This window comes from Gadus chalcogrammus, chromosome 7 (assembly GCF_026213295.1).
Source record: "Gadus chalcogrammus isolate NIFS_2021 chromosome 7, NIFS_Gcha_1.0, whole genome shotgun sequence".
Classification (NCBI taxonomy): Eukaryota; Metazoa; Chordata; class Actinopteri; order Gadiformes; family Gadidae; genus Gadus; species Gadus chalcogrammus.
Genome location: NC_079418.1, coordinates 25,152,579 through 25,171,928, shown reverse-complemented (window position 1 = coordinate 25,171,928; position 19,350 = coordinate 25,152,579). Strand labels below are relative to the sequence as shown.

Below are 19,350 nucleotides of genomic sequence, written 5' to 3'. Positions count from 1 at the left end.
GACTTCATGCATCGCTTGAATGGGTTTCTCAGTGTTCCCTCACGGCCACACGTGGTTTTTTTCTTCACCACGTGGTTCGTCCGCTTCCTTCCAGTCCCGCGGCCCCCTAGGCGATGTGCGTGTTCTACTATACGCTGGACGGCATTATTAAGCATACACGACCAAGGTTGCACTGAGTGTATACATGCTCTGGCCTGAAGCCCCTCTTATTGCCGCCGTTCGCCTGCCTTTACAGCCGTCCATATGCTCCCGTTTACTGTATCAACATCAAGAAGCAATACTGCAGCTACCTCAACCCCCTCGGGGTCCAAGCATCTGCATCTTTGTACCGCAGCACTGGCAGGTTACGCTAATGGTGTGAGATTGTCTATCGTTTTTTTTTACATCCCCACCCTGCTATCAATATTTTTTTGCTCAGACTTGACCATTCAGGCAAGGCCCCTGTCTTCAAATGGGGCTCATCAGACGAGATGGAAGCGCAACAAATTGGCCAATCAGGGGGTAATCAAATGGTGTTCTCTGGCCATATACAGATGGACTCGTGTCATCAGGGGGCAATGCAGTTCCATTTCATAGGGCGCTCGCAATGCAGCGTATTACCAAACAGGCAGGCACGTACACTCGCATAGTCCCATGTGCATGCACGCACGCACACACACAGGCAGGCAAAAATAAGGTAAATGGCGTGTGGGATAGGACTAATAACTATAGATGTAGTCCTCATGATCCATTCCTAATGATAGAGACATCGTCGGAAAAGCGCAGGAACAGCGAAGGGTGACAGATTACACAGAGAGTAGATTAGATTCTGTGTGTGTGTGTGTGTGTGTGTGTGTGTGTGTGTGTGTGTGTGTGTGTGTGTGTGTGTGTGTGTGTGTGTGTGTGTGTGTGTGTGTGTGTGTGTGTGTGTTATTTGGAATTGATGGGAAGTGGCGCTTAGATTGTTGAAATCACTCAAGTGTTCACTAATTATGACATATTGCAATTCCACACCGTGGTAGCTGCCTGCGAGGTTTGACAATGCATAAAACAACAGAGGTGGAAGATTCTCGCAAAACGGCGTTTATGGGTAATAATAATAATAATAATAATCAATTTAATTTATAGTGCCCTTTTCATCTGAAGATCTCAAAGGGCTACAGGTTAAAAACAAAAATAAAAATAAAAAGGGGGTTTTAAAAACATCTAAGAGTGCGAGCCAAAGTTTTTTTTAAAAAGAAATGTTTTAAGACCTTTTTTAAAACAATCAGTGGATTGTGGTGCCCTCAAGGTGTCAGGGAGGGCGTTCCACAGGCGTGGGGTGGCAACACTGAAGGCCCTATCTCCCATGGTCCTCAGTTTGGTTCTGGGTATGTGGAGGAGGTTAGAGTGAGTGGAGCGGAGGGAGCGTGTTGTGCTATGTGGGTTTAGAAGTTCTTTGAGGTATGGGGGGGCATGTCCATGGATAGATTGGTGAGTGAGGAGGGAAACCTTGTATTCAATCCGGGTGGAAACCGGAAGCCAGTGGAGTGAGTGGAGAATGGGGGTAATGTGCTCATGCTTACGCACTCTCATCAGGATCCTAGCTGCAGAGTTTTGTACGTATTGAAGCCTCTGCAGGCTCTTGCTAGGGATCCCGATGAGTAGTGCGTTACAGTAGTCCAGTCTGGAGGAGATAAAGGCATGGACTAGTTTTTCGGAGTCTGAGAGTGAGAGAATGGGGCGGAGTTTGGAAATGTTGCGGAGGTGATAGAAGGAGGTCTTGCAGAGGTGGTTGATATGGGATTCAAAAGTGAGCTGGGGGTCCATTTTTACACCAAGATTTGTTACTGTTGATGAGAGAGGGATATTTGAGCCAGAAAAACTGATGCTGGTTATGGATGATGATTTGCTGGGTAGTGGATACCCAGCAGTTCAGCTTAGCAACTACCCTTAGAGGACTCTTATCGGGTCCTGGCCCAGTACCCAAAAGTGTTATAATAATAATAGCAGTAATATGAATATATACATATGAATTTGGCAAACAGAATTGAACACAACCCTAGGGCTGTGATGATATCTGTGATTCCTACCAGGGGGTTGAGCTCATGACGGTAATCATCACAACGGTTTTATTTTTGTTTTGAAATTCACACGACTGCATATGGTGCATGATTATTGGCTGAAGGGCTTCCGAAGAAACCAAACTTTGGTTGATCTTCGATTCAGTTTTGAGCGCGAGGGGGGAGGAATGGTCCATTACACATGTCGGGGGTTTATTTTGTTTGTGTCCGATTATTATTAATTATTTACAGTTCAATTAAATATACACAGTATGCAGACAAAAAAAGGCATAAATTGAACCGTTTGGAGCTACATTTTAATTGCAACAGAACACACTCTACTATTGTGTGCTAATGCCCAAGCAGTTGACGGCTGAAAAAAAGTATCGGTCACGTGTTGAAATACAACAAATCTAAGGGCACATCTTAGAAGGAGGCCAAACCTCCACTAGCGACAGTTGGGATCCTTTGAGCCTTTGAAGGTGACATATTATACCACCAGGTGTGAGTGTGATAAGATGTTACAAGCCGTTATGAAAATCTGCCTCTTCTGACATCATAGGTGAGAGTGTCCAACTAGATGTATGACGGAGAGTGGTAGACTGATCTAGACACACCCACACCTGGTGGTATAATATCACCTTTAATTGCTTGCTCCGACATCAGGGGCCGCGGTGGCACAAGCAACTGCCTGTCAAAAACCCAAAGCCCAAAGCTCATATGCTGATTTACATGAGAGGTCTGCGAGTAAAAGATAACCTTGTAAAGAAGTAAACATTGGCAACACTGAAATAACTGAAAACCAGAAAGACCGTTTTCCACAATGTGCTCACAGTCCATGAACTATAGTACAAAGCCTCTGAGTCGAAATGAAGTACTTGCAAAAAAAACAAATGCCTCGTTTACTAAATCTATCAAAAAGTTCAGGGTTTCACTAAAGCTTGCATTATCTCCAATTACTCACGGACGCTGACTCAGCAAGTGGACCGACAATGCGGTGAGTTCGCGGCCCTAAGGATTATTGTAGTATTTAAACAATTTCGTTACAGTTTCAAGCCAATTCAAGTATTTGGGCTGTGGGCAAAGATGCTTAATTAGATGCGGTTTATTAGCCTGGATACCAGCCTGAACTCCGCCCACAAAATATTTGGTCTGGGAGATTCAGTCTGGAATTGAGCTCGTTGGGAGGTATTAGGTCAGATCAAAAAGTGATCTGACCAATCAAATTGTAAGGGCGGGCTTTATACGTTGATGGACAGATGATACACATTAACGTAATCAACCACGTCACCAAAGAGCGCTCAGCGCTTTTACTTTTTTTCCCAAAAAAGCTGACCGTGTTGCCAATTTGTCCGTGTATCCTTAAATTATTTTTACAAAACAGGAATAAATCGTTTATGTCCATCTTCTTTTTCTACTTCTTCGAACGTGCGCTCAGTTGAGTTAGTTTGAGAATAGCTGTGCTTCGCACAACATACGTCACATACTACGTTGCTCTGATTGGTTTTAGGTCTATCCAATTGAGCGAAGAGGCATTTTCCTTCCTGGTTCCGCCCTATAATCACAGCCCAATGGTTCGGTCTCAGACTCATATTCTGACTAGAATTATGAGTATGACATCGCCAGGCTAGCGGTTTATACTACGGAGCAGCATATTTATGGTATTTTGAAACATAAGACTGCATTTGTTAAAGGCCTGCATTGTTTAGGTGGAGTTTAGTTAGAGATAAAGGTAAAAATTATGGACAACGTTTCTCACATATTGTTAGGATTGCCACACTATGTCCTTGATATTAGGGAAAAAAACTTTGATTATCAATATTAGTGATCTCATAATGTGTATGATTATGATATTATCCAATATCCAGTCTTTAGAACAGGCTAATCTGTCCTTATTCAGTTTTGTTTTGCCAGGGATATCGTCAAACTAAAAATGTGCTTCTATCTAAACTTTTGTTAACCATTTGAAATATATAATAAGTGTAGGAACAAACAAACAATAATGAATGAAGCTCTTGAGAACTCCAGGCATATTCTGCGTACATGGCGATGTGAGATGAGGCGATTCACTTACAGCGAAGCGCTTCTATATGGCGTAGCTTGATTTAGATGTCGAAGCTAGGTCTAGATGGTGAAGCTGGGTTTAGATGGTGAAGCTGGGTTTATGGTGAAGCTAGGTTTATATGGTGAAGCTGGGTTTAAATGGTGAAGCTAGGTTTAGATGGTGAAGCTGGGTTTAGATGATGATGTTAGGTTTAGATGGTGAAGCTGGGTTCAGATGGTGAAGCTAGGTTTAGATGTTGAGGATGGGTTTAGAAACTTTAGATGATGAAGCTAGGTGTATATGGTGAAGCTAGGTTTAGATGGGGAAGCTAGGTTTAGCTGGAAAGGCTAGCTTTAGTTGGTGAGTCTGGTTGTAGATTGCTTCCCCTGCGCCTTTGTGGGCAATTCATCTAGAGTGACTACTTATTTGCAAGAATAAATGGCACCATTCCAGACCGTTGAGAAGCCAGCGTTCAAAGTCATGCTACAAGGTTTTGATAAACATTATTATAAAAAAAGAATTTGGTCTGCGGTGGTTATCTGCCAAATCGAGCTGATACGTTCCTTTTTCACTGAGGTAAGAAGAAATCCCTACTGTGCCACCCCTACACAACCTCGTAGCTGTTGCCCATTTATATCCTTCCCATGGTGGGGATGGATCAGGAGGAGTAACTAGAAGACCGGAGCTACAGTAGCTCCCGGTGAGTGAAAACCGTGCAAAACCCCCCTCCTACTCCACCCTCTCCCCTCGTGTGAGAAGGGAGCCCTTCTCCGATGGATCTGAACCTTTGACCTCCTGCACCGGCTGCAAATCAAGGAGACGACTCCCACTGAAGGGCTTCTCAATCAAGCCCTACCCCCCCCCCCACCCCTGCGGGCGTTTGGGTTCGCTTTAGTGTTTTGGTGAGGTGTGTAGCCATTTACAAGCGTAAAATATTTAATTGCCCTGACCCTTAGGCTCATTCAACATACAAAAGATGCTGGCTATTTATCTTGGTAGTGTTCAGTGTTTGTGTAGCCAAGACTCAGTTTAATCAATATGCCGATGAAAACCGTGCGTCATCTTTACACACACCCACACTCCCTCACTCGCATCGTCTTGACGCTAATCTCTAGGCCCACAGAGGAGAAATGTCTGGCTGTCTGGCTAAAATCTGTGCAATCATTTCAATTCAATATTTCAAAGTTTAGTTTAATCTATTTTCATAATTGATAATTCGAGTTTGGCTTTCTGCCCGCATTACTACTGCCTTTTTTGATTGCTTGTCTGTTCAGGAACACAGGTGAAGCTCCCTGATTACACTGCAACATTATGTGCATTATACAGCCATATTTCTAAAGCCTTTAAATTAACACTGACCCTTGCCAAGTATTTGCCTGTATCTGCTGTATTTGTACTGGCTGAAACACCAAACTCTAAGCGCTGTCTATCTGTGCTGACACATCCCAGACGGAGACCAGCGGGAGGGTGCACTTCACACCGACACAGAGTGGGTTCCTGTTAGAAACGTGTGTCCGTGACGTTGATGCCACTTGCTCATTGTAGTCTGTTCTCGCTCAATCCCTGAAAACCCCTGACCACGTCTGCTATAAAATACGTCCGGAACCTCTTCTTTAAGACTCTATGGGCTCTATTTCGTTCCGATAAGTCTCACAAATCAGAGTTTTCATTGATAAAGTCAGATAGCAGATGATCAAATCTCGGTGAACAGAGCGTTTCACTTTCTTTCACTTTGTATTTGTTTGGACCAGTCATGTGGCTGGAGGAGGGGATCTATGTAAACGTGCAAAAGGTTAACACAATCTTGGCCAGCAGAATTAACTAAGGTTTCAAATCAACAGCCAGGCAGACTGGCGACAGTTGAAATACACTTTCCAAAATCCCCTTCTGAAAGCTTAATCAACTCCCAGGATATCTCTGTAATGAAACAGGAAACAAGGCTTAGCTCCACCCCTTGCAGTTTTTGGTTTTCCGGCCCAGAATCTTTGCCGTCTACCCCCAGAAGTTCTGCTTTAACATAGTAGGACTGCTGAATCCAAGATAAACCACACAGATTAACCCTGTCATATTTCTTCAGCACAGGTGTCGCAAAAGTGTTCATTGGTGGCTTCTCAGTTGAGATTTGGTGGCCCCCACTAAGCCCTTTGACTGAAGGGCAAGATCAGACTGTTTACCCTTCTAGGTTGTCTAGATGTGCTATAGGTGCAAGACAGCCAGCATGCCATGATAACAGCAACAATGAATGAAAAATACTGCCTGTCAGAAATGCTTTTTCAGCACATAGGCATTCACATCTTTCCTCTTTTTTCACAGGCAGCAATTTGATCTAAAACACAATTTGACATCCATTTTATATTTCTATTTTACTTTTGTGAAAAAATGGTGGGAGAGTCCTCCTTCATTTGTAAAAATAAATTACAAAACACAAGAAACAAAAAAATTCCATGAACTCAGTGCAGAAATGTACCAAAACTGAATAACGACATGCCAGATGATAGAAGAAGATAGACTGGATAAAAAATGGAAAGAAGAGCAGGGAGTTGCAGCTACAAATGCAGTCTGTAAAAAACTGGCCATAATACCCCAGAACACAGGCTCTTTATCCATATCTGTCCCTTCTTTGAGGCAAGACTCGGTGGACAGTTCCAAACTCCCATCCAACAACTGCTGCCAAATGAGCAAAGTCCCCTTCAAAGTAGATTATCTGAGCATAATTTTACATGTAATTGGCATGGTGATTTACTGTTCAAGTTTTTGTTTTTTTGGAGCAGCCAGAAGCAGTCTGGAGGAGCCAGAATGTCCTGAAAAAATAAAGCTACTGTAACTTTAGTGTGACAGCTGTGGACTTGTCTCCACCATATGCCCGATATAACATGGTCGACAACATCATTCAGAATATAGTTTAAATTCCAGCAAATTCTTCCAACACGACATACATACAGCTATGTAGCTCGCTAATGCTCTGTGTATCTAACGCTCTTGTTGTTTTAGATTAGATTAGAGCAGGCAGGAGAGAGAGAGAGAGAGAGAGAGAGAGAGAGAGAGAGAGAGAGAGAGAGAGAGAGAGAGAGAGAGAGAGAGAGAGAGAGAGAGAGAGAGAGAGAGAGAGAGAGAGAGAGAGAGAGAGAGAGAGGCAAACAAATACAGACACAGAAACGAGAGTGATATAGAGAGATTGAGACAGAGGGAGTGAGCATTTCATTAAGGTTCTCGTACAGATACAGGCGCTGCCACGATTGACATGCCGGTTAAACAATATTAACTCTGGCCTGCAAAACATAATGGCTCCTTCCACCAGTACTGGCGAGGGAAGGTCCACTAAGCTTCACTTGGCTGAGTTACTGCGCTGTCTTTGCTTTCTCCAGCCCTGCATTTTACCGGCTTATCAAAGCCTTCTTAGTGCTAAGAAGGTCAGAACCGAGCAATTTGGAACAAAAGATTTTGGGCACTACGGCCATTGTTGCATGCATTAAATGTGTTTGAATATTCCCTCTGGCGTCCATCTTGATTCATACCCTCTCTTACTATCTTTTCTATCTTTTATGCTTCTCTAATTTCTTCACTCACGGATGATCAATGTGGATCCTATTACAGTTTGTGGTAGACGGGGAAGGTTGGGAGTTCTGATTCAGATTCAGGACAATGTAATGTCCATCAACAGATTTGATGGAGAATACATTTCCACATCCAATCCAGAATCTATCCGTAGAGTGTTTTCCGCCGAGCCATCGCAATGGAGTGGACTCCAACTGGCAACAGCTCTCATTGTTACAACTGCTGACAAGGCCAAACCCATTCGGGGCAAACATCAAAAAGCTCAACGTGTCTCATGCTTACTGGATGTCCTGCGATAATAGATATCGTTGTAATGCCCTGCAAACCCGTGGCAACATTTGGATATCACTGTGTATAGGTTTTATACTGAGTCACAGATTAAGCCAAACTGCAATATATTTGACATAGATCTCCCCCTTGTATGAACAAAATTAAAAGAACATTAGTTAATGAATCTATCTGAACTGCAGTCCCATACACTACTTGATAGCAGAGAATGCTAATGTTTATTGGACAGTCCAAGAGGCTGTCGTGAAATTTGAAGGCTTTCCTACAACCCATGTTCTCTCTCTAAATAACCTCAGAAACCACTGCTGCCACTAACACGCATGCACACACGCACAACAGTACACAATGAAAACAAGAAGCGACATACCCGTACCCACCATTACTCAAGGACCAAAAACACTAAGAACAGCAGACATAAACAACTATTGCAAAGACACAAATGGACAGACACACACCCAAATACACAAGGGCAAATCATAAAGGAAAACCCACACGAATACACGCGCTCACACACACACACACACACACACACACACACACACACACACACACACACACACACACACACACACACACACACACACACACACACACACACACACACACACACACACAGCTCGGGGGGCACTTACATAATCGTTGTAGGGGGAGGGGGGCATGATGGAAAGGGAGCAGGGGAGGCCGAAATACTGGATTCTAATTGACCTCACTCACTGTGTGTGTGTGTGTGTGTGTGTGTGTGTGTGTGTGTGTGTGTGTGTGTGTGTGTGTGTGTGTGTGTGTGTGTGTGTGTGTGTGTGTGTGTGTGTGTGTGTGTGTGTGTGTGTGTGTGAGAGAGAGAGGGAGAGAGAGAGAGGGAGAGAGTTAGAGACAGACAGAGCTAAACTGGATGTTGGCACACATTGGTACCCTACTACTGCTGGAGATCTTTATTAATGTAGCAGGTCAAATTACATTAAATTAATGCATACATATATTAATATTTTTGGACTATATGATGCAATATTATACTTTATTTTGCATTATACTTAATATCCTTTCTTAAAACACGAATAGATCATCTAGATTTGTACGTCTTTATATTTCTATGTAAAGGGAATGCGTTAATTTAACTATTAACTACTCAAAGCGCTTTACAATTAATGCCTCAGGTTCAGTTAGGGTTTGCTCAGGGACACCTTCGCATTGCGATAGGAGGAGCCGGGGATGGAACCAGCAACCTTCCTATTGCCAGACAACTTGCACTCCTCCACTGCACTAATTAAATGGCACGTAGCTTTTAACTCAATTCCGAGCTCTGCCAGGAATGTTCCCTAAGCCTCCTGTTACGCGACCAGGTGTCATTAAATCCCCAACACCGAACCAACAGGGAGAAGAAGGCGGAAGTGGAAAGCATGTCCTGCATGACTGGTCGGCTGTTGACGGGCAGCGGAGAGAAATGTATGCATAAACCTCAAAGCATTTCATTTGATATCACACAACTGCATGCTGCAGAAGTCTGAGCACTGACATTTCCTGCCAGGAATTTTGTATGAATTACTTGTTGGATTGGGTTGGTGGACTGGGTTCTACTCCAGAACATGGCGATCGGAATAAGAAGGATTTATCTCCCTCTCAGGACCACTCCTTAAATAAATTATTCATTACACATTTTGAGTAAATTGGGTTGATGAACTACTTGGGCCACACACTCACACTCACACACACACACACACACACACACACACACACACACACACACACACACACACGTACACACATCGTAAAAAAGAATCCTCCTTGATTAAAAAAGGGCATTCCATAAAATGAAAGATATATGCTCCGTCACATCTCACGTCTAAGAGGAACTAACACCTGGAATTTAGATTTCAAAAACCCATTGTGGTCGCCATTTTGAGGCTACAGGGATTTAGCTTTGAATTTAGTTTCAGAACAATACTCTTTTCAAAGATGAAAAGGTGCCCTTAAACAAAGTGCAGCAAATAGTCACAGGTGATAAACAAGGTGACTCCTTGGATGGTATTCTAAAGAGGTCATACTGCTTAAGCCAACAGATGGTGGTGGGGTTTCGTGTCATTTAGCCAGCTCAAAGTTACACCCCCCCTGTATCTAAAAGTAAGTGAATCCTACTAAAACAGGAAGTCCATATCCTTCCTTTTTTTGTGTGGAAGTGGAGATAGTAATGTGGAGAGGGGGATGGGGGGTTGAAAGGTAGCTGGCTGCTATCGGCTATTGATGTGGAGTGGGGTGAGGGGGGGGGGGGAATAAACAACATAAGGACGTCACGTCCCCTTCTATCACAAAGCCCCCGTCCTGGCAGCTGAGATGCCCTCGGACGTCCTTGTGTTTCTGCACAGTGTGCAGATGATACCTTTTCATCCTCTCGCTCCTCCAACACGCCTGCCTACATTAGCCTGTTATTCTGTCCTCCTTACAGCATGCCATTAAGCATGCTCTTGGAGCTAAACGTACACATGCGCACACTTCCTTTAAACCAGGCGCATCATCACAGTCTTTTCAAACAAATGAGTTTGCCCACTGGCAGCCTGTTTGCGCTAAACATCACCGGCTCCATCAGGAGCAGAGGAGAGAGGAGAGAGGGCGGGAGTCCATGAGCAGAGCGCCTTAGAGGGGCAGCAGATAATAGACTTAAAGAGGTCTGGAGCACGCTGCACAGAGAGATTAGAGGGTAAATACACACACACACACACACACACACACACACACACACACACCACACACACACACACACGCACACACGCCACAGGTGCACACTGGGGATGCCACATACAAATGCACATGCTTCACACACACAGAAAGATATTACACTAACATATCCAGGTCAGACATGCACAGTGTAGGAACAGCTAATGAGCAAAATATGGAAATAAAAGCAGTTGTTTTTCTGTGTGTGTGTGTGTGTGTGTGTGTGTGTGTGTGTGTGTGTGTGTGTGTGTGTGTGTGTGTGTGTGTGTGTGTGTGTGTGTGTGTGTGTGTGTGTGTGTGTGTGTGTGTGTGTGTGTGTGAGAGACCCTTGAAACAGGCATGAACGGGAGTGACCCATCACAGATCATGATGTCACTCCGTCAATAACAGCTGCAGTTGTTGCAGAGTTGTGAGGCAGACAGAAGGTGAACAATTGGAGGTTAAGTTATTTTCCTCTTTCAGCCGTCCACTCGTGGAAGAAGCCACCTCCCCCATCATTAAACCCGTCCTTGCTTGTTATTGGTCGAGAGGAACCCAACCCAGGGTTGAGAGAGCTGAGGTGAGTAGTGCCGACATCTCACACTCACTTGACAACGAGGAGGGGGAGGGGGAGGGAGAGCGAGAGAGAGTGAGAGCGAGAGCGAGAGAGGCAACATAGTCTCGTATTGGTTAAGGGTGTTTGAATCTTAAGCACAAAAGGCTGGCGCTACAAATGAGGAGCCACACACGCGTACGCTGCACTGCGGGCCCCAGCTCCTGCCTGCTCATTATTTTTAAGGGGTCACTTAGGCCTTAATTGTTTTGTTCCATTTTTCCAGCAGTCGCTTAGAGTTACAAACACGTTTTTGGTTACAAAAGGAAGCCCTGTGTCATGAGAAATGGATTACCAATACTTCCAGATGCCATTATGGCACCGTGGCACCTTGCGGTTTCCTCTTACTAATTAAGGTCATTCTGGAGCGAGCGGACCCCGGGGTTCTCCTGACTGACGGCTAGTAAGTTCATTGATTGACACAATAAGTGCAATGCCTTGCCGTAACAGCTGCTCATTGTAATTAGTCAAATTCCCAGCCCCACACACACATGCAGTTCCCATTCACAACCAAAAGCATCAATCTGGCAAAGCAGCCACTGGTGTTAGGATCAGGCTAATTGATTAGCAATTTGTTTCATACCTCAACAAGATGAGATCACACCGCTGACCCTGCTATTTTCTGTAGTGGAGTATGTAGCTCAAACTATGCCTTGTTAAGGCTAAATGTGTTTGTGCTTTGGTAATTACAAAGTGATTACAGTTCAACTCAATTGTTTTTTAATCTTGGTCCCCATATAAGTATAGGCGAGGTTATTAACAAAACACAAATGATTTGTCATGCTACCTTGCACCCCACAACCAATGCTCCCATATGATGCCATTCAGCATAAACATCCCGGGCATCTATGGACAGGTGGAAGCAGGCGGTGCCCAGTAAGACTATCCAAGAGTACTTCAGCAACTTATAAACCAGACAATTAAATTCCATGAAAACGCCTTCCATTAAAGTGTACACTGGTCCGCTGACAGTCCAGCAACCGTTCTATCGCTCTCCGTCACTTCGGCCTGTCCACATCTACACACATACAGATATGCCACAAACACAAACACAAACACAAACACACACTCAGCCCTGATTGAAAATCTGCCTTAACAACTTTCCAGCCGGACAAGACGATATAAAACCACAACCATTTCACCTTCTCCTCGAGATTCAAGGGCAAACAACACACACACACACACAAATCATCCTGTTGAAGACTTAGTGGTGTCCACATGGCACACTGAAACACCCGCCGAAACATGTCCCACTTCACCCAGCCACCTTGTGCCAGCCCAGACAATTAACAGTAATGACAACGATATGTTTGGATTCCCTGGATGTCCCCTGGGCCCACCAACTGGCAGATGTCTCTCCGATGACAAAGAGTTGAAGCGCTCCCAGCGGCCATAACAGGGCCCCCGCCGGCAGCCAAATGACTTGTCTCCCAGAGGCACCCCTCCCTCTGTCATTATCAGCCAGGCTCTGTCCAGCAGCTCATTCGCCCACTGGAGAACAAGGGGACGGGGAGGCCTGTGCTTTATACATAAAACACCAGCAGGAACGTGGGCCAAGGTGCGTATTGCTGCAGATTCTGGGGTCCCGATGTTTGTACCCTGGTCTGGGGGCAGGGCGGATGGAATCAGTCAACAATATTTGTCCCCCCATTCGACGGCCACTAGACAGTCGCTGTGAGTGCTTGATTCATTCCATTATTACATTGCACCCTCAGCCGGCCGGGCGCCTAATGGATCCTATAGGGCTTGTACATCATGCATCCCAATGCATCATGGGATTTTTTTGTTGGTGATACCACATTTTCTCAGGGGTTGTGGTTCTGTAAAAAGACCTATACCAACGTTAATATACCGCAACCTCGGCTAATGAAAACGTTGTTTCGCCACGCCTGGCATTCCAAACACAACAATGTCTTCCCGTAATGACAAATATTTTCACGAGGAATTACTAAACAATGACCAAAAATGCATTACTACCAACACAATAACTACAATAACAATAACTTTAGTAATTCAAATGTTCCTATAAGTCATTGGGAAGTGATGTCGCAATGAACAGGCCCTATATCTCGGCATGGTAACTAACCTCCAGCGTGATTGTGCTGTGGGGGGGGGGGGGATTTAAGATCAGCTGGGTTTCATTCTCAGATTCCTCGCTCGCCCTAAAGCCATCATGGCCATTGATTGGTTCAGTGCAATTTTGATCTGATTTCAGCCCCTGACGATCAATGGGTCGCAGGCTCCCTTCCTGTCCCTGCAAGTGGGAGGGGCTAGAACGGGGGCTGTATGCTGCATATACAGCATGTGTACATTAAAATAGACGTCAAAACAGGCCATCAGGGACATTCATTTTGGTCTCTTGACCACGCATCAGGATAAACCCCTAATCTTATTTCCTGCCGCAACTTCCTTGAAGCAACTTTCTGTCTTGGATAGTAGGAAATGCAAATTCGAGAAAGATCTAAGAACCGTCTATGGGTATCCCGCAACCGGATGCAGACACACACACACACACACACACAAACACACACACATGTGCGCACCCACTCCCACACGGACAGCTGAACGTGCTGTCGGACCTATCCCACACACTCCCATTTTAAAAATAAACAGCCCTTCAGTCTCTGCATTGATTTTCCAGCAACAGATCACATTATAGATAGTACACGTGGCTGGTTGTCTGTATTGACTTTTGAGGAACAGTGAGAGCGAAAGGACAGAAGAAGAGAGACCTAGAGAGAGAGAGAGAGAGATAGAGAGATAGAGAGAGAGAGAGAGAGAGAGAGAGAGAGAGAGAGAGAGAGAGAGAGAGAGAGAGAGAGAGAGAAGGAGAGTGAGCATGCGAGATAAGGTGGTTTGTAAAAGTCACATGGTTTCTAGTCCTGGTTGTGAAGCTACCAGGGAGTAATTGGTGGTTATTACTCGAACACGTTCAGTTAAAAAATCTACCAGCACTGTGGAAGCTCCTGTCCCATCAGGGGCCTCCCACGAGACATGCAGCGGTTGATCCAAACGGTCTGCCCTGTGCACAGCTCCTAAGAGCTCTATGCACAAATGAACACCATTTCTCGCGCTGAGTTGGCTGAATGCGTCCGCGTCATCCATCATTCTTGCATACCATGCGTGTCAGATAAACATTCACAAACGCATGCATACAACACAATCTGTTGTGGATGATTTCCTGACGGACATGCTTGACACACAAGACGTGTGAAAAAAAGGGTGTATTGTCGCCCCTTTCGTCACATGTCAATTCTGTCAAAGGGTTGTGAAAAAAAAATCATACCATCTCATGAATAAAAGCCAGCGATGGCTGAACAATGCCAGCGTGTTTTTCCTACAGGGCAGCTAGAGGCAGCTCTCCTCCTTCTAGACACACAGTCCATATTCCCATCGCTTAATGCAACAAAGAAAAATCACCACCATTCATCACCTGCCAAATTCCAGCAAAGCACACCAGGAACCATAAGAGATAAGACAGAGAGACACAGAGGCAGACAGAGAGGGGGATAGGTGTAAGGTATGGACTCACAGGCGTTGGTGACGGCAAAGCTGTTGGCCGTCTCGATGTTGTCCACATGAGGCACCAGGTTGAAGGGGGCTTCCGAGGCGTTGGGGCTGGTGTTGTGGAGGAAGATGGCCAGCCGGAAGGCTGTGTACTCCTGATCCGTGTTCCGGATGAACAGCCCCCCTGCCGAGAGAGAGAGAGAGAGAGAGAGAGAGAGAGAGAGAGAGAGAGAGAGAGAGAGAGAGAGAGAGAGAGAGAGAGAGAGAGAGAGAGAGAGAGAGAGAGAGAGAGAGAGAGAGAGAGAGAGAGAGAGAGAGAGAGAGAGAGAGAGAGATGGTTCAGGGGTTCCAACATGTCCACTGCGAAAGGTACAGCGTTTGATCCTCAGTGTCTGCAGTCTACCTGCAGGCCATATGCCGGTGATCCCTTGATAAGATGCCTAACCCGCCCTTACCTGCTACTTCATGTCCTGTATCTCAATTCCCTGGAACCTGAGTTGGATACAAATGTCTGCTCAATTTGGAGATAAGGTAAATAGTCCACCAGACCTAGTGAAAGCACCAATGGTAAATAGATGTATACACACAGAGGGGAACAACACTGACACTGCACGTAATGAGAATTGGCACATGCTGCGCTTACAAATGTTGACATTGCTAACAATGTCTACCACGCCAGGAAGTAGCAAAGTCTAGGCTGATGTCCCCGCGTTGGAGTCGTTCCAAGAGTGTGTGAAATAAGGCACAATCTGCGCCGCTGAAACACAGCATAATGTTTAGTAAAACAAAACTCTCGACAGCTGTATTTACAGTAAGTAAAAAGGCTGGTGGAGGAACGACTTAACCTTGGAAGCAATCTTTCTCATCCTCCCAGAAAAATGACCCTGGGCAACGGAAAAATAATCCTGTGCAGCATGGGTCCTGTTCATTAAAGCAGCCAAGCAGAGCCAGAGAAGTCTCTATCTACGTCACAAGACAGCCCCCCCCCCCCTCTGCCCGATTTATCTTATACCTTGCAGGGCTTATGCCAGTTTATGCAGAGTAATCTTAACCAAACGGTTCTACGTCAGTGGAAATAGAACAACCACCCACCCCCACCCCCACCCCCACCCACCAATGGCTCTTTTATATTGTCTCTTTTTATATTATATTGTATATTGTTATATTGAACTTCTGATTAGATTATACAGAGAGAAAGAAACAGTTCCTGGTATTTGGATGTTCTGAGCAAAAAAAAAGAAGCAATTGGAAACGCTCACTAATTGGGATAGTAAAGCACAGAGTCAGACATTTACTGTACATGTTCAAGGTGTTTTATGTGAAGCTCCAGTACGCTACAGATCAAGGCCAGGACAGCTTAAGAACAGATCTACCAAGGTAGGCGCTAGGGAGTCTCGACAGGCAAGGTTGAGAAAGAGCATCTACTCAGGGCTTGGTGTCTTCTTGTGTGATGCTGACATCGCTCAATAGATGAATCGCTCAAAATCACGCAACGTCCTACCCCATTGTCCAAAAGATGACTCTCAGGCCAATCATAATCACAGGTCAAATATGTATTCAGAGACCTCTGGCCTCTCGGGAGAGAATCCCTTGTGTGGGGAGGAGTTTTCATTTTTATCTATGATTATGACCAAATTAGCTTTTTTAGGAAACTAGTTTCAGTGACCGTATCTTATCTTTATTGTTGCCAGTGTAGGTCTACAGTTCACCAGTTTAGCTATCCTATTTCATCTTGCTTGAATGCTTTTTTTTCCTGTGTAAATGTATGGTTAAGTAATGGTGAAATGATGTAATGGAAAGAGGAAATGAGACGACACTTGATGTAGTGGCCAATCATGCTGCAGGAAGGAATGGTATTAGTCTCCCATGCCAATGTATATATAATTATGAAAACCATGGTGTCATCAAAACTAGTTATTAATACTTTTAGATTCAACACTCACAGAAATTGGCAATTTTAACAAACTGAGCAATTTCTTGAATAACAGAGGGATTCTGCCTTCTTGTTTTAAATAAGTGTACACGTTAAGCAGCAACAACAGAGGTGGTGGTGGAGGTGGGCTTTCCCCCTGCTGTATCCCTTCAACCTTATCAGCTTAATTCGTTATGACGGGCATCAACTTCACTACAAATCAATCGCCTATCCGTCAGTGGAGCAAACGCCACAATTCATCCGCATTTTACCCCATGGTAGGCAACCCTACAACATTGGTAAAAAAAAAGAAAGAATAATGACATATACTACTGTTTGAACTGTGCATTACATAGCGAGCCCCGGGACGGTGGCTTTAAGACGCGGGGTTTTGGTGCATTTATTCAAGCGGTAGTGCGGATGGGATACGGTCTATGACAGCCAAACAGTCCCTACATCCACTGTGCATTCCGACTACACACTTTTTTTCTCTCTCCAGACAGCCCCACATCGGATTGCTCCCTCTGCACGGAGCTCTGGTCTTGCTGCAGTGGCGCTTTCAAACATCTCCGTGCATGCTGGAATATTATCGCCTTACGCCAACAAGCGTAGTCTCCTTGCATGTGCACGGCGCAAAACACACAGTGCCAACGGAATACACGCGTACATGTTTTAACTAGGAATAAAGAAGATGTATTTTATGAGGGTTTCGTTTTTTTTCACTTCTACAATGCTCACTTTGAGTGGTCCCGAGGTCTGATGTGACCACAAAAAAAGACCAACGCTGAGGACAGAGCGTTTCAACAAACAATTGTCATGTGCATCACAGTTTTATTTGGCAGAATGTTACTTACCTATCTGAACGCTGCTTGGGAAAGCACCCATTGTCAGTCCCCATAAGCCCGAGAATATCAATAGAAACTGATCACTAGAAATCCTCATTTTGTTTAGGTTAAAAACTGATGAGAGACATTGAGCAGGTTAAAAACCGGGCAAAAACACAAGATAAAAAAATAAAATCGAGATAGAACACATTTAACAATCCATGTCTGGGTTGAAAAAAAAAAGATTTATTTTCCCCCGCAGTGGCCCGATCACGCTGCTTCCCGGGTACTTGGTGGTCCGGCACTAGAAATGCTCCACAGTGCACAGGATGGGAGGGGGCACTACTGAATGGAGAGGGGAGGAATATTACTACACATGCGCCTCTTTCTCGACCCATGTTCCTGTGTTTCGTTTCCCCCACCCCGGCAAAGAGTTGCAACCTCCTCTTCTGCCCATAATTTTCTCTGACTGTGAGCCACACCGCGGATGACAGTCACCTTTAGTTTTGAACAGGACATTACGGTCCATTTTGTATCAGACGGCGCCACGTGCTTTAGCATGTTAGCCGCACTGGGACCTCTGACAGTGGGCGGAATGTGGTGTCGCTGGCCCCTCTTTACAGTGCCACTTACGATGTAATGCAATGGCACACGACACTTCAAATGGCATTTGAACATTCTTGTCTGATGTGTGTCGTTCTTCTGCGATATGGCTGGAATTGGGAGCGCAGCCCATCAACAGCAGCTGAACGTTTAGCGCGGTGTCTCCTGGGAGGAGCTCTTTAAAGTAGTTGAATAATTGGATGCTTCAAGTTGAGTTGCTTACGTTTTACTCCTCTGATGTGTGTATACTGCTATATCTCACATCCATCAAGGGAGTCTACTTTTTGTTTGGTTTTGATACATTTTAAGTAAACAACGTTTGGTCGGTTACCTTCTCTATCAAAATAAAAATAAAAGTCAATATCCGTGAGATCGAACGTGTCGGAGGGGCGGTCATGAACGCCTTTGGGAGCCGCAAAAACCCCAGTCGAGTAACTCCTGGTTGTGATCACTCATTTGTTTTCATAAGCTGTACGTATTGTATTTTTTACAGAGTACCCATTACCAAACATATGTTGAAATGCTTATATTTTCAGTTGAGTGATTGCAATTGCCAATTTGATGCAATATGTTTAAATAGTCTCTTGACCTGAACACAACGGACATATCAGGTAGTGCAGATGGGAATGTCCCATTAAACTTTCCACATGAAAAGCATAACAAGGCTGCAAATACTGGGTTGCAACACGTCTTGGAAAATCTGCGTATTATTTATAGTGGTTTTCCAGTCATTTATGACAAAATATCAAAATTGACTAGGCTATGTATCCGGGCTAAAAGTTAAGCGACATATCTCACGTTCATGTGGGCTATGTTCAAACTAACTGTTGCACCGTAGTCGGTCAAATGCGTGGCCAGCTTGTAAGGTTTTTGAAATATACGTATCCAGAAATATCCATCCCAGAAGTAAGATCGACTTAACTTTACTGAACACATTTGTAAGCTTTCGTCTTAATGTTTACTTTGCCAATAGTAGCAATGTTCATGCCTATATAAACCGACAGCGTTAGCTAATGTGTGAACTTTTAGAGGCCTGGCTGTCAAAAACTTGTGACTTTTTTACGTCGACTGCTTTTACATCATGATTTATAATCCGCCTCACTAGAATCGGTTCACAGATGAAATTGATTATAAACAAGAGTTTGTCAATTATGCCTCTCATTTAATGGAGGTGGCCACTGCTAACCGTTCATATAGTGAAATACAAAGCTCAACAAGAACAGAAAATACCTGGAAAATAATAAAAAGAGTGAGAACCTGGAGAGCTGTAGGAGCGTGAGAGTCAGTGGAGATGGGAG

The 19,350-nt window shown here is 44.5% G+C and overlaps 1 protein-coding gene across 3 annotated transcripts in view; it reads right to left on the bottom strand.

Annotated features, from left to right (window-relative positions):
• Nucleotides 1-17,567, bottom strand: part of LOC130385249 (glutamate receptor 4) — a 1,260,456-nt gene extending 1,242,889 nt beyond the window's left edge. For all 3 annotated transcript variants that reach the window (XM_056593669.1, XM_056593670.1, XM_056593671.1), the window contains exons 1-2: nt 17,480-17,567; nt 14,739-14,897 (exon numbers count right to left, since the gene is read on the bottom strand). In XM_056593669.1, the coding sequence (XP_056449644.1) occupies nt 14,739-14,897; nt 17,480-17,567 (247 nt within the window). The remainder of the gene's footprint in view (nt 1-14,738; nt 14,898-17,479) is intronic.
• Nucleotides 17,568-19,350: the final 1,783 nt, after the last annotated feature.